The 14863-nt window shown below is 40.9% G+C and overlaps 2 protein-coding genes across 2 annotated transcripts; both read right to left on the bottom strand.

Moving 5' to 3' along the window:
• Positions 1 to 242: 242 nt before the first annotated feature.
• LOC113744701 (uncharacterized) lies at positions 243 to 2118 on the bottom strand. Its single transcript, XM_027275410.1, has 2 exons — positions 354 to 2118; positions 243 to 315 (listed from the first exon to the last, which is right to left on the bottom strand). Exons 1-2 carry the CDS (start codon positions 2095 to 2097, stop codon positions 281 to 283), a joined length of 1779 nt encoding a protein of 592 aa, XP_027131211.1. The 5' UTR covers positions 2098 to 2118; the 3' UTR covers positions 243 to 280.
• A 2599-nt stretch (positions 2119 to 4717) lies between these two features.
• On the bottom strand, positions 4718 to 13585 carry tmem68 (transmembrane protein 68). Its single transcript, XM_019262689.2, has 7 exons — positions 13486 to 13585; positions 11813 to 11980; positions 10766 to 10959; positions 10564 to 10624; positions 8524 to 8663; positions 6123 to 6304; positions 4718 to 5808 (listed from the first exon to the last, which is right to left on the bottom strand). Exons 2-6 carry the CDS (start codon positions 11961 to 11963, stop codon positions 6200 to 6202), a joined length of 651 nt encoding a protein of 216 aa, XP_019118234.1. The 5' UTR covers positions 11964 to 11980; positions 13486 to 13585; the 3' UTR covers positions 4718 to 5808; positions 6123 to 6199.
• Positions 13586 to 14863: the final 1278 nt, after the last annotated feature.

Raw genomic sequence — 14863 nt, 5'->3', positions numbered from 1 at the left:
ATGTCCCGCTGCACCGCATTTGTGACAATTTCCACGTTTCGGATTATCCCTGTTTTTGTTATTGTTTTGACCACCCTGCTGTCGTACATACTGCATCATTTGTTTTGAGCTAGGAGCATTATTACCAGTGGAGAAAACATCATTCCTATGCATAGCCATTATTTTGTTTATAGTTGACTTCCAGTCGTTGGTGCTCCAGTCAAGGACTGATAGTTTGTAAGCGGCTTGAACATTCGGTCTTAGATTTTGCACAAAAATTTGCACCATGAGACATTCATGTTCATCTCGCTTTATTCCAGCATTGATATCCCATGTTTGTATGAATCTCTGGATGAATTCCGGCACTGACTCTCTTGCTTCTTGAACGCAGTGAATTACCTTTGAAAAGTCAGCACGCTTTCGTGCACATTTGGTTATTGCATTTTTTGCTTCCACATTTAACCAATCAGTCAAGGTTTTGGTTGGGGGCCACTGGCCACCCTCAACAGCTTCAGGGAAAACAAACTCATCTTTACACATGATCCATTCGGTTTTGTATGTAAATCGGACCAATTGTTGAACATCAGGTATCAGACAGCTATAAACCGTACATACTTGTTCTAGCCAAATCCAATATTCATCTGGGCTTGTAATTGGATTGGGAGCTCTGCTTGTCATATCTATGATTTCAGAAGGAGTCCATGGTTTACAGACTGCTGTGCTGCCAATCATTATTTTAGGAGCATTTATTGGAGAAGCTTGTGATTCTTCTGAGATAGGGGTCTCTGATGTTATTTTTCTGTGGGTTTCTGTAACTCTGCTACTCCTAGTCAGATATCCTCTCATTGTGCCTCTCCTTCGTCTCGTGTGTGTTTCAGAAACAGCCTGCTTTGTTTTTGGTTTCACAGCCTGGACCTCCTCGTCACTAAGGTCTGTGTTAGGCTCCTCCTCTCTGGGCCTGGCTCGTTCTCCTTCCGAGTCTGATTCACTCGACTGTCTGCTCTCTTCCTTCTCCTGTCTCTGTCTGACCTTGACTAGTTTTTCTAAGTCTGCCGTCTCTCTGTCCCTCTCATCTTTATCTCTCTTTTCTTGCCTGATTCTCTCTTTTTCTCTGAGCTGTCTCTCCATCTCTTCCTGTTGCTTTCTCGCCCTATTTTCGGCTGCCTGAGCCTGCCTTGCCCTCTCTTCAGCGGCCTGTCTCTGTCTGTTCCTTTGTTCAGTGGCCTTTCTGACCCTTTCTTCTTCTACTGCAGCTGCTATTAGGATAAACTCGTCATCTGCTTTAGTTTGTGATGTGCTTGGTTGTTCATCTATCTCAGCATTGCAAGAGGGCCTTGTATTTGAAAGTTGCGGAAAGACGGAGATCGCTTTTTCATTGTTTTGTTGTTCCGGCAGTGTTATTCCGACCTCGGCTAAAATATTCAACAAATCACGAGGAGCGGGAATTTTGGCTTGGCGCTTTGCCCAGCCATACATCATAGCTTTTGCACAATTTTCCAAATTATCAACATGTTGCTGCTTTATCTTAGCCATTTCTAAAGCTCTAGTTTGCAACTTAGCTTCTAGTACAGGCATATGAGAGGCAGTAACACACTTAGCAGTCAGATCAATCATCTTTCTTAAATCATCCGGTCCAATCTCGCAGCTTTTGTCACGCACTCTCACACCACATCTTTCACGGGCCACAGTCAACCACACTTGCATACACTCATTCATGTATCTGAAATCCCAGGATGGATTTCCAACACTAGAGTTAACATTCATCTCAGCCATTTGCAGCTTCTCTCTCTCGAATGCTCCCTCATACGGCCACATGCCACTCGTCCATTCACACATAAGAGAAGTGAACGGAAACACGAAATCCCATCCTTTCAGTCTACCGATGAGTCCAGCTGGCACATGCGGCGAAAACATTGCTTTGAATTGTGATATCTGGTCAGATGTGTATGTGTGTGTGCCTGCTCTGGCATGCTGCGTATCAATGACAGGTTGACCATCTAACTTCACGTTAGTTCTTTGATCTTCTACAGAAAGATGTTTTGTCTTTGACTTAGCTTTCGCTGAGTCAGTTTGCATGATTTCAGGTTTGTCTACTGCTTTGGACAGATCATTACCCATTTTCGCTTGCGCAGTAGGACATTACACATACAGTCAAACAGATTTCAAACCACAATACAGCAGCATCAAAGGTCAGTCTCCACACCTTTCTAACTACAGCAGTGGTGATCTGAGGTAAAAGGATGAAAAATGTACTTCTTTTTCTCTCCCAGTGTATACACATTTAAAATCAACGTTTCCCAAAGGACACAGAGTAGATCCCCAATCTTGATTCAAACGAGGGTGTATTTAAACTCCCCCCGAAAATGTCTTTTCTAAAGTTTAAACCTCAGGTGGGTCTCTCTGTGCCGAGTGCAGCCCGAAACTGCCCCGGAAACAAACAGCCACGTAGTGGCAATGCAGTGGGTCATAAACCCAACCTGCCCCCCTTCAGATCCACACACTGTACACTGCTCTGTAATCAATTATTGTTACAGCTCCATTTATTTTTAAAGTAATTTTTTTACACCATTGTCAGCTTTCTTGATTTCTCACTTTAAATCAATATGCCGAATTGAACATCTAACTGGGATGTTTGTATGACACATACGTTCCAAACAAAGCCAGAGGTTTCAGCCAGGACATTGTCCCCAAGACACTGAAGCTCCTGACCCCCTGGTGGGTCTTAGATGTTTTTATATTCCAGGCAGATTAAATAAGCACATAGTTTTTTATGATTTCGTCAAACGCAGACATGGTAAGGCATAGTAATAAAACTTTGCACTTACCACGTCTTTGTTCTGTTGAAATCCTGTTCGTGACGCCAATTGTTGTGGAGAAATTGCTGAAGTCAAAGGTCAATGGTGAGGTCAGGAGGGAAGAAAGTGTTCAGGAGCCTCTGATGTCTTATGCTGTATTATTTATTGACGCTTGGCCAAGGAGAACTAGAGACACTCTCAAAGTACACCTGAAGTGCTTGAGTCGGTCTCGCATTCTGACGAACTCGTGATGGTGGATATACTTTAAACCCTCATAGATGACGCCACAAATACTTTACGGCCAAAATAGTCAAAGGGAATGCATTTACCCATGCTCGTGTTCACCTTCAACACATTCTAGTCTGGAGACACTGTTGTCTGTTCATGCTAATGGAACGTCAACAGTTAGCTATCTATTATGTCTAGGAATGCAGCAACAGGTCTCTTCGACCCTGGTCACCACAGAGTTGAGATATGGTGGCACCTAGTCAAAGACAAACAATTAATACTGCTGAGGACCACAAGGCTCACACGTGACCTCAAGTAACCTAAGGATAGAAAATTCCATAACAATAACGTCCCAATAACATATATAAACTATTAACTGATACTTAACAAGTCATTAGTAAGTAATTTACTAATGACTTGTTCATGATCTATTACTAATTGATCATGAATATTACTAAAGGTATAGTTATAACTTATTAACATACAGTTAACAAGTCGTTAATAACTCATTAATTAACAGTTTACTAATGATCTATTAACTAGTTATAACAGGTAGTTATTATAAAGTGTTACCAATAAGGGTATGACAGTACGTCCTGTACCACAATAATTCTGACGATATCAACCAATATATGTGTTTACCTTCTGAAATGAGAGGGTTCACACAGCATACACAGTCTTTGCTCATTTCTAGTCTCATCAAGTGTGTATTTGTTTCCTCACGAGTAGAAAGAATTGTTCATAAATAACCAATTCTGACAATAACTTAATATATGTACTATTAGTTCTAATAACTTTTGAACTATTGATTGATATTTACCTTTTGAAATGAACAGATTCACACAGCCAATGCTTTGCTCGTCTCTTGCCTTATCTGGTCTTGGTCTGGATTTCTTTCTTCCCATTTCTTCCTGTTTCTTCTTATTTCTTTAAAATAGTTGATAAACAACCAGAAGAATTCACTGTATGAATCCTGGCAATAAGTTAGTAGTAAAAGTAATAAAAAAAGAAACCAATTGTGGTGGGGAGTTGTTGGCTGGCAGAGAGACCTCCCAAAGATCGAGCAATAAGGTGTATGCACCTGTGGGTGGAACGCACTACCAGTTCCTGCCAGAGGAGGAGCGTCCCTCTCTACCTTTAAAAAACCTCCTGAAGACCTCCTGCTCTTCAGAGAGGACCTCCTCTCCTAGCACTACCTACAACTGGACATGACAAATCTACCCCTTTAAGAAGTGTCATAGCACTGTCATAGCACTAACTGTTGCACTAATGCTAACTAACGCTTCTTATGGCACTATACCTTGATTGTTCCCTTCTCTGTAAGTCGCTTTGAATAAAAGCGTCTGCTAAATGACCAAAATGTAATGTAAATGTCTTGACACTGCTTGTCTTATTTCTCAGATTTTGGAGCCCTTATAAGAATGTGGATGAACAAAATATACTCACCAGCAAGTAATCCATGCAAGAAGATTAATAATTCACATGTACAGTTGTTTGTCAGGGTGCATATCATGATGAAACAAGAAAAAGAAAATCACATGGAACATATTAATAAAATAGATTTATTAGCAAGTTGAAGTGGATCTCAATATTTCAAAGTGCAACACTGAGTTATATTGACACAATTTTAAAATACATATTAGAGCATCTCAAAACCAACAACATAAAGGTAAAGAGAAACCAATTCACAGAAAGCATCCAGTTAGCCGTCCCTCAAAGAACACGTGGTCTTTAAAAACAAACACGTCGGAGTTGGCAGTGATACTTTGATTTCATTTATCACAACATTTACAACCTCATACTCATATGCACACAATTCATTTCAACACTACAGTCTGTACAAATGATTAGTTTACAACACTGTTAAAAAAGCACTTATCAAGGAAGCAAACAAAATGATCATAGTCCATCATTATTAATATACACATAAGTATGAATGAGGATGTTAGTGAATATCAGGATACAACAACCAAACAGTACAATTTAAAAAAGGACTCAATAGTTCAGAGTGATAAAGGTTTAAAGGAAACAAGGACATTTCAAAAAGGAAATTTATCTTAAAAATCGTATCTCGAGGCCAGAAGGACAGCACCTCAAAAATATTGTAAAATGCACATGAGAAATTCATCAGAGGAACAACGCAACAGCTTCAAATGTTTGGTCTGACCAACAGTCATGTCGACTTTACAATGATATAAAACAGAGGAGAGCAGCACATCCTCAAAGTTCAATTATTGATTTGTTTTGATTGTGTTGATTAGCCAATGGTTTCAGAACAACATGGTTTCTGTTGTTCACCACTACAGAACAACACCAAAATGTTACGGTATGGCGACATTTCATAAGCTTTCAGGTGACAGCAGATGTTTCATGGATAATAAACGTTATTTCTTTTGTGGACATTTCTGACGTTTGAGACTACAAGTGCTTCAGACAAACACATTTCACAGGTTCAGTGATTAATTAGAGTCAGCTATCCAGGTCTGTCTAGTCCTGAACGCTGTGTAATCTTGACAATAAAACATTTTTATGTTCGTCACATGAAACTCATCATGACAAGTCAAAACCAGAAAGCTTTTTAAAGTGGGCCAAACCTGAACCACTGGGTTCAGCTCTGTCTGCTCTGCTCCATGAGACTCCATCTATTCCCAGAAGTTAGTGTGTTTCCCTCTCTGCTACAAGTCAAGTGAAACTAAAGATGTGCAAACTCAACATGCTCTTACAGTGTATCATTACAAGCATCTGTCACGTCAATCCAGGGCCCTGATAGAGCATGTACTCCTTTTCCGTCACTCTTTAACTGCTTCTATCAAAAAACAAAAACAACACAATTAATCATCCCTATTCATCTGTAGTACATCCAGTCCAAGTGCTCATCCATCAAGACTAAAGATATCAGAAAACAAGAAATAAAAACAATGTATGTTGGAAAAATAATTATCTTCATTTAAGGTTTCTGAGGTCTGCTGTTTGTCACGTCCAATAACACAAAAACAGGACATCAAAATACACAGTACAAAAAACATGCATGTCAAAGGAACCTCAGCAGCTGCAGTCAGTGGTGTTTGGGGCTGTGTGGGATTGTGTGTGCAAATATTCCACCGTGTGAGCCCACTGAACCTGTGCACACTGCAGCCGTCTGAGCCAACGTGACGCGTCACACACTTTGTCTCTGTTCTGCTGTGGTGCTGCGGATGTTACTGGTCTTTGTGTTTGGTGTGAAATCTCTCCAACAGGGCTCTCAAGATGTTCCCTGGGATCCGCTGGTGCTGGTCTATCAGAGACTGGACTGCCTGCTGCACCTGCAAAGCAAAAATGAATATGTATATGAATGTCTGGTGGAACAGCTCACATTACTGCAAACGTCCAGCAGGACAGATGCCTCTCAGAATTCATCACAATCGGAGTGATGACAATAGAATTCTCTCCATGACACGTGTCAGACTTTGTATTTACAGATTTAGTGGCTCTATTTACAGAATATGGCTGAAATGGAATACAGTCCCTGACAAAAGTCTTGTCACTTATCCATTTTGTAGAAACAACAGCTTATAATGTGACTTTTAATTAATCCATTGGTTTTAGAAATGGCTCATATGAAAGCTAAAACCCTCCCAAATTATGTTTAATGTACTAAAATAAATTTGCTTCACAGAAGAAAGATATATTATTCAATGAACACAGAAAGGTCAGATTTTGGCAAGACAAAAGTTTTGTCACCTACAGAGAATAATGTGAAAATCGAACAAATAATGTACTTCAAATACAAAAATATGTTGCATAACATCAGTGAATTAAGTAGTGGTGCTGTGAGATCCATATTTAATATCTTGTATGACTTCCATGAGCTTGAAGGACTGCATCCATGCGGTTCGGCAGTGATTCATACAATTTATTGATGAAGTCATCAGGAATAGCAAAGAAAGCAGTCTTACATGCCTCCCAGAGTTCATCAAGATTCTTTGGTTTTGTCTTCTATGCTTCCTCTTTCATTCTACCCCAGACATGCTCAATGATGTTCATGTCTGGTGACTGGGCTGGCCGGTCCTGAAGCACCTTGATCTTCGTCGCCTTGAGGAACTTTGATGTAGAGATGGAAGTATGCGATGGAGCACCATCCTGCTGCAAAATTTGACCCCTTTTATGGTTGGGAATGTAAGAGGTAGCTAATACTTCTTGATATTTTAGGCTATTGATATTGCCTTCTACCCTGCAAATCTCTCACATACTGGATGTAACCCCAGACCATGATTTTTCCGCCACCAAACTTAACTGTTTTCTGGGTGAATCTCGGGTCCATGCGGGCTCTACTAGGTCTGCAATATTTGCAGGGGCTGTGATGTAATTAAACTAAAGATTCATCTGAAAAATCCACCTTCTGCTACTTTTCCAGCGTCTATCCTTTTAGCAGGCTGTGGGCCTTGGCAAATGTCACACATTTTTTTAATTGCCTTTTGTTTAGTGCTGGTTTCTGGGAACTGATTTGACCATAAGGCTGTTTCGAGACAGAATTCAACAAACTATTCTGGTTGACACGGGGACTTGAGGTGACCAGGCCTGGTGGAGCTCTGCCAGCCAACAAACGGTCCTCCTGAGCAGTTGTCTTGCGGGGTCTGCCGGACCTGGGCTTGTCAAAAACATCTCCAGTCTTTTCAAATCTTTTTCTTATTCTTTGTACTTGACGCTGAGACACATTGAAGATGTCAGCCATCTCAGCAGTGGATCTGGTCTTCAGCCTCTTGATAATCAACGCTTTGGCCTCAGGGTGAATCTTAGGCATGTTGTCAGAGGTCAAGTTGCAGTTGATGTGAAGGTCTGGTGTGCTGGGGTTCTTTTAATACACACCCACTAACTGACTGATCACTTATTGATCACAGGTGAGGCTGTAATCTAGGACTGGGTGCATCATATGACAAAGCGACAAGACTTTTGTCTTTGCAAAAACTGACTCAGTGGGCTTTACCAAGCTGTGAATGTTAGAATGCTTTTCAGTTCAGTCGTTTGGTACCAAAACATTATTTCAAAAGCTGTTGGGATTGAAATTAGCCATTTCTTGTAAAAAAAAAAAAATTGATTAGAAATATATTTATGGGGCACTTAAGGTCAACTTGTACCCAAGCAACAAGACTTTTGTCAGGGACTGTATATAATTAAACAACTAAAAACAGTAACAGTAGTTCATTTTTCACCTTAGGCAAACATTTCCTCAGCTTTTCAATTTTATTTGTATAGCCCAAAGTCACAAAGTACATTTGCCTCGGAGGGCTTTACAATCTGTACAGGGAGTGACACCCTCTGTCCTTAGACCCTCGGTTCAAGTGAGGAAAAACTTGCCCACAAAAAACCTTTAACAGGGAAAAAATGTGGAAGAAACCTCAGGAAGAGCCACAGAGGAGGGATCCCTCTCCCAGGACGGACAGACGTGCAATGGATGTCACGTGTACAGAACAAATCAACACAAACATACTGTACAATTACAATGACTGACAAAATGACAATGAATTAGCTTTTGCTCACTCACCTTTTCTGCCAGCTCTGCAGCACTTATGTTGGGGTCATACGGGATGGGATCACCAAGGAAGGTTCGGAACTTCACAGGAAATCCTCCATAAACAGGAGCTGCAGGGAGACGGAACCTCTCATAGACCCAGCGGAAAAACCCTGCAGAGAGAGAGAGAGAGAGAACACATTTTGCCTCTGAGGTCTTTACAATCTGTACAGGGAGTGACACCCTCTGTCCTTAGACCCTCGGTTCCAGTGAGGAAAAACTTGCCCACAAAAAACCTTTAACAGGGAAAAAATGTGGAAGAAACCTCAGGAAGAGCCACAGAGGAGGGATCCCTCTCCCAGGACGGACAGACGTGCAATGGATGTCACGTGTACAGGACAAATCAACACAAACATACTGTACAATTACAATGAATGATAAAATGACAATGAATTACAATGAATGATAAAATGACAATGAATTACAATGAATGATAAAATGATTACAGTAGCAGTGGAACCTGTGATAGAGATAGAGACACAGATGCACAGCAGCAGGAGAGAGAGAGAAAGAGAGATAGTTTTCAGTGAAGGGAGATGTTACTGCATCTTCAACCAATACCATGCCTGACTAGGCACAACCCTGAGAGTGCAGTGTACTAGAAGGAGGAAGTAGGGTACTATGAGCTCTTTTAGATATGATGGTGCCTGACCATGAAGAGCTTTGTAAGTAAGGAGAAGAATTTTAAATTTTATTCTAGATTTAATAGGTAGCCAATGCAAGGAAGCCAAAATGGGAGAGATGTGATCTCTGATCTTGGTTCCTGTCAGAACACGTGCAGCAGCATTCTGAATTAACTGCAAAGTTCTAAGAGACTTATTAGAGCAGTCTGATAACAAAGAGTTACAAAAGTCCAGCCTAGAAGTAACAAATGCGTGGACTAGTTTTTCTGCATCCGCTTGAGATACAATGCGTCTGATTTTGACAATGTTACGTAACTGAAAGAATGCAGTCCTCGAAATTTGGTTTATGTGGACATTAAAGGACAGATCCTGATCAAAAACAACTCCAAGATTCTTTACGGTGGAGCTGGAGGCCAAGGTGATCCCATCTAAAGTAACTAAGTCTCTAGAAAGAGAGTTTCTGAGGTGTTTGGGTCCAATTACAAGAACTTCAGTTTTGTCTGAATTTAACATCAAAAAATTGTAGGTCATCCAACTTTTTATATCCTTAAGGCATGCTTGGAGTTTAGTTAACTGATTGGTTGCATCAGGCTTGATCGATAAATATAATTGGGTGTCGTCAGCATAACAATGAAAATTGATAGAGTGATTCCTAATAATGTTCCCTAAAGGAAGCATATATAAACTAAATAGAAGTGGTCCTAGTACAGAACCTTGTGGGACTCCATGACAAACTTTGGTATGCATGGAGGATTCATCATTGACGTGAACAAACTGAGATCGATCTAAGAAATACGACTTAAACCAGCTTAGGGCGGTTCCTTTGATGCCAATTTGATGTTCCAGTCTCTGTAAAAGAATTTGATGGTCAATGGTGTCAAATGCAGCACTAAGATCTAACAGGACAAGTACAGAGATGAGTCCTTTGTCTGATGCCATTAGGAGGTCATTTGTAACTTTGACTAATGTGGTCTCTGTGCTATGATGCACTCTAAATCCTGACTGAAAATCCTCAAATAGACTATTGTTATGGAGAAAATCACACAGCTGATTAGCTACAGCTTTCTCAAGTATCTTAGACAAGGGAAGGTTTGATATCGGTCTGTAGTTGGCTAAGACCTCTGGGTCTAGAGTGGGCTTTTTAAGAAGAGGTTTAATTACAGCTACTATAAAGGACTGTGGTACATATCCTGATAATAAAGACAGATTAATCATATCCAATAAAGAAGGACTAACTAGAGGTAAAACATCCTTGAGCAGCCTGGTTGGGATGGAGTCTAAGAGACAGGTTGACGGCTTATGATGATTCATTCTACTGTGTGTATGAAATGAACTGTGCTGTGTGTGTGTGTGTGTGTGGGTGTCCGTCCATCATTGTGATTTCACTTACTTAGTGTTCCCAGAGATCTGAAGCCTTCTCGCACATTTTGAGTAAACATTGGAATTACTGGCTGAAAAAAGAGAGACATGTTACCCAGTCACCTCGGACACTTTCATGGGTTCAATTACAGGAACCAGTAAGCACGTGTATAATGTAACATTAACACTAACACTGACTAACAAGGCAGCAGATTTTGGGAACGATGACACACCACTTGAGAATCGATGGCAACCTGGGCAAAGCCTTTGCGTTTGCCCCAGAGAAGAGGGTAGGTCTCATCACTGAACAGAGCCTCCCGCACTCCTCCTGGAGAAATCCCCAGCAGGTGACCATTCCTCAGAGCCCGCACACACTCCTCCTGAGGACCGTGGATCACACTGAACACCTCCAACAGTAACTTAAAACCTGGAAAGAACAGACGAGATGATAGAGTGAGGACACAGCAGAATAAGAAAGAGTCAAGGCTAAGAGACAAGACATATGATGAAGTTAGTGAGTTAAAATGACCTACATACCCAGATGTGTTTCATGGATTTGAAAATGTTTTAAAAAGTACTGAAGGTTAGCTCCAACAATTCATATCACACGTTTATTTTTAAAGGGCTAACGCTAGAATCAGTCGTTTAAGATTTTCATTGTGTCAGATCAGCAGGAACAGGAAATGGTTGTCTATGTATCTGGGGTTCTCTGAATGACAGTGAAGCTAGAAGCATTCATAGTCAGTCATTCATAGTGAAGGTGGACTCTCCATCATCTCCCAGTGAGCAGCACATACAGTATGTGTCATACATACAGCGTAATGACCTTGGGCACTCTGTGCTCTCATTGGTTAACGTCACCAATATGTCATAAATGTTGTCAAAAAGTGTATCAGGTTAGTTGTCTCTTTCTTTGTTTATCTTCCCAAATCCAATGCTCATTTTTATTCCTCACGTGTGTTGGGTTATATCTGACTGATATCATGTCTGATCCTGGCATTGGAGCTGCATTCTTTCTCTCCGGTTTCACAATATTTACTGAACGTGAGTCAAAGATAGTCAACCCAAATTTAGGAGGCTCATGTTGAACAGGACAACTGTAAGTAGAGAACATTCTGAATGAGTTTGTTGTGAACTCTTCTCATCTATGCCTCTTGTTATATTTAGTCAAGAGCGATGTGTTTGTCCTCTGCTTTCAGAATTCAGGACAAAAATCTACTTGCTAAGAAGAAGTTAAGATGGATGGATGTATGGATGTATGTGCAAAACAGTGTGAGTACCTGGGATCTTAAAGAGGAAGTGGTCAGCTACTGAGTGGCAGGTCCGTCCCTTCTGGATGATAACACTGGCCAGAAAGTAATAGTAGTCGATGGGAATAGCTCCATGATAGTACACAATCAATGCTGGTCCTTCATTAGGTATCTTCTCCATCCCATGGATCTCATAGCCTGGTACACATGAGGACGGACGGACGGACGGACGGACGGACGGACGGACAGACGGACGGACAGACAGACAGACAGACAGACAGACAGACAGACAGACAGACAGACAGACAGACAGACAGACAGACAGACAGACAGACAGACAGACAGACTCAATCTTTGATAATTAATATTTTACTCTATTTATGAGGACTTTAGAAAAAAGCCTGCTGTATGCAGTCTCATACAAACAGGTAGAGAGATGCCGGCAGGTCATGGCTGTGGTTTTATAGTAAAATACTTTCATACTATGTGTTAAAGTTTTAAATACTTGATTGATTAAACACTGATGAAGTTTGGGAGTTTATGCTTTTCATTATCTGTTCCTCTTACATCAAGACACACTGAGAAGTAAACTATGACGCAGGTTCAACACAGGCAGGCTTTCTTTGTGTTAGCTCCAGGCAGAGATAACGGGTACCTCCATGGTGGTGACCAACTGTCTTTGTTAACTCTGGTTTGCTCGTCAGTTTCTGTGCACGATCCCAAGAAAAGGGGCATCTCATGTGTCATTGTTTTGCACAAAACGGACTAATCATGAATTAATATGATTAGGAACTGGTTGTTATTTGGACAATTCACAGTTAATAGGAACAGGTTGCAATAATGACTGGTCGACAACAAGCTACTGAGCAGACAGAGCCCTCATTTAAGAAGGTATGCGCTACGTGCATGAACGTGACAGCATAGCAGGCTGATATTAAAAGTAGCATTATACAATCGAGTGCAGTAGCTTGATGCAGGACCTTGTCTTGGAACCATTTCATCCATTTTAATGTCACATGACTGGACATTAACCAGAAGTAGGCTGAGTAATGGGTCAAAGCTCGGTTAGCTCAGCTCTCATCCTGGCTCTGTTCTCCCTCCATGCACTGCAGGCAGTGGTGCTTATCCAGCTAGTTTAGTTGAGTGGTCAGAAGATGCCGTGGGCAGTGATCATGGTTTGCTTCACATAATCCCTGGGCTTACTTTTGTGATGTTGAGTGTATTCACAGTCCTCCTTAGCCTCCCATACAATTTTCTGTATTTGGTTGCTTTTTCGGGCATTTTGGAGAATACTGCAGCAGACAGTGTGTTCAGTGTAAAAGCCTCAATGCACGCTTGTGGCTCACGTCCCATCTGTGGATGAACGAAAGCTTCAAGCCTCAAGCTGTAAACGTAGTTCAAACTGTTCATGCTTCTTCATTTTCACAAGATCACTGGCCACTGGGGAAGCACCAACGCCCAACAAACCAATGCCGTTCATCGCTCACCAGTAAGTCAGTAAGTCAGAGACAGACTTTTGTGTTTATGGGGTTTTTTTAAGTTATACCTTCTAACAAGCTCACAGCTCGATAGCACAAACATGTAAATATAGCTTTCTCCTTTTTATTTTTTCTATGGTGACAGGAGTTGTTTAACTGCTCTGAATGGTCCACATATAACACAATGCCACAAACCTTCAATAAATGAAGCCTGTGGTGTCTTACCATGCCATATGGCTCCATGTCCATCCCACAGAGTAGCCAGAGTCTTCCTGGCTCCATCCCACAGGTTGTTGCAGTAAGCCTCCCTCAGCTGATTCTTCCTCTGTTAGAAAAAACAGATTTTTAATAACCTGAGTTTAATCGATTTGTCACTTTCATATGTGCTCATTAGGAGGAGATGCAACTGAAAAAAAACTAGTCCTGACAACATTGTTGATTTGTTTGTCAAACCTCAGATGACTGTCAAAGGTCAATCCCAGATTTCTGACGGTTGAACTCAGCTTAAAAGACAGGGTGCCAAAGCCAGCCATCACAGTATCCCCAAACACAATACATTCAGTTTTGTCATCGTTTAAATTAAGAAAATTTTGGGCCAACCACTGCTTAATATCAGTAATACAATCAAACAACGAACATTGTCCATTACTATTTGGCTTCACTGGTAGGTAGATTTGTAAATCGTCTGCATAACAGTGAAAAGAAAGGTTGTGTCTGGCTATAATTGAAAGTGGTAACATGTACAATCAGAAGAGTATAGGGCCAAGAATAGATCCTTGTGGAACTCCACAGGAGAGAGGGGCAATGGAAGAGGACAGGTCACCAACCATAACGGAGAAGGTTCTACTGGATAAGTATGACATTTAAAACTTTAATGCAGTGCCATGGATGCCAACATAATTACTTGGACGTGACAAGAGGACTGCATGCTCCACCATGTCAAAGGCTGCTGTGAGGTCAAGAAGCACTAGGACAACAGGGCACTTGGCATCCACAGACAGAGCAATATCACTGTGCACCTTTAACAGTGCGGACTCGGTGCTGTGACGAGATCTGAACCCAGATTGGAACTTCTCAAGAACAGAGTTATCCTCAAGAAAGGACTGTAATTGTAATTGACAATATTCGCAGCATTCAGGGGACTTTAACATTTTATCTGTACCAAATGTTCGTACTGAACTAGGGAAGAGCGTGTTTGGATACTCAGCACCCTCTGACTGGAATGTTTTAAAACTCAAAGATCGGATCTCTTTAAATGCTTTTAAATCCATATTCCAAGACCTGGAGACTGAATCATTGAGGTGTTGTTTTAACTGATGATGTTGAATTTATGGCTTGTACTGTACTTTTATTATTTTTCTAGATTACCATGTGTTGTAATATTGTCTGTGTGTCTTGTATCTGTTTTAATTTGACCTGTTCTTAGTTTGTGCTGCTGCCTGTCTCTGACTCCCTTGAAAAAACTTGAAAAAGAGGTTTTTAATCTCAATGCTATCCTAGTTAAATAAAAGTTAAATAAAATAAATATTTACCACGACTGTGGTATGTTACGATCCAACAATCGAAGGACAATTCCCACTGTAGAGTCAATGCATGGAGAGAC

Source organism: Larimichthys crocea, unplaced genomic scaffold (genome assembly GCF_000972845.2).
Source record: "Larimichthys crocea isolate SSNF unplaced genomic scaffold, L_crocea_2.0 scaffold123, whole genome shotgun sequence".
Taxonomy (NCBI): Eukaryota; Metazoa; Chordata; class Actinopteri; family Sciaenidae; genus Larimichthys; species Larimichthys crocea.
The sequence above is the reverse complement of the archived record's forward strand: the minus strand, read 5'-3'. Positions and strand labels throughout refer to the sequence as shown.

Coding starts and splice junctions, on each gene's coding strand:
- tmem68 (XM_019262689.2), bottom strand. CDS start 11,963: ATGGAGAAGATACCTAATGAAGGACCAGCATTGATTGTGTACTATCAT. Junction 10,960..11,812: donor CTTCCTCTTTAAGATCCCAG/GTACTCACACTG, acceptor TGTTCTTTCCAG/GTTTTAAGTTACTGTTGGAG. Junction 10,625..10,765: donor TTGCCATCGATTCTCAAGTG/GTGTGTCATCGT, acceptor CTCTTTTTTCAG/CCAGTAATTCCAATGTTTAC.
- LOC113744701 (XM_027275410.1), bottom strand. CDS start 2,097: ATGGGTAATGATCTGTCCAAAGCAGTAGACAAACCTGAAATCATGCAA. Junction 316..353: donor TCACTGCGTTCAAGAAGCAA/GAGAGTCAGTGC, acceptor AGATTCATACAA/ACATGGGATATCAATGCTGG.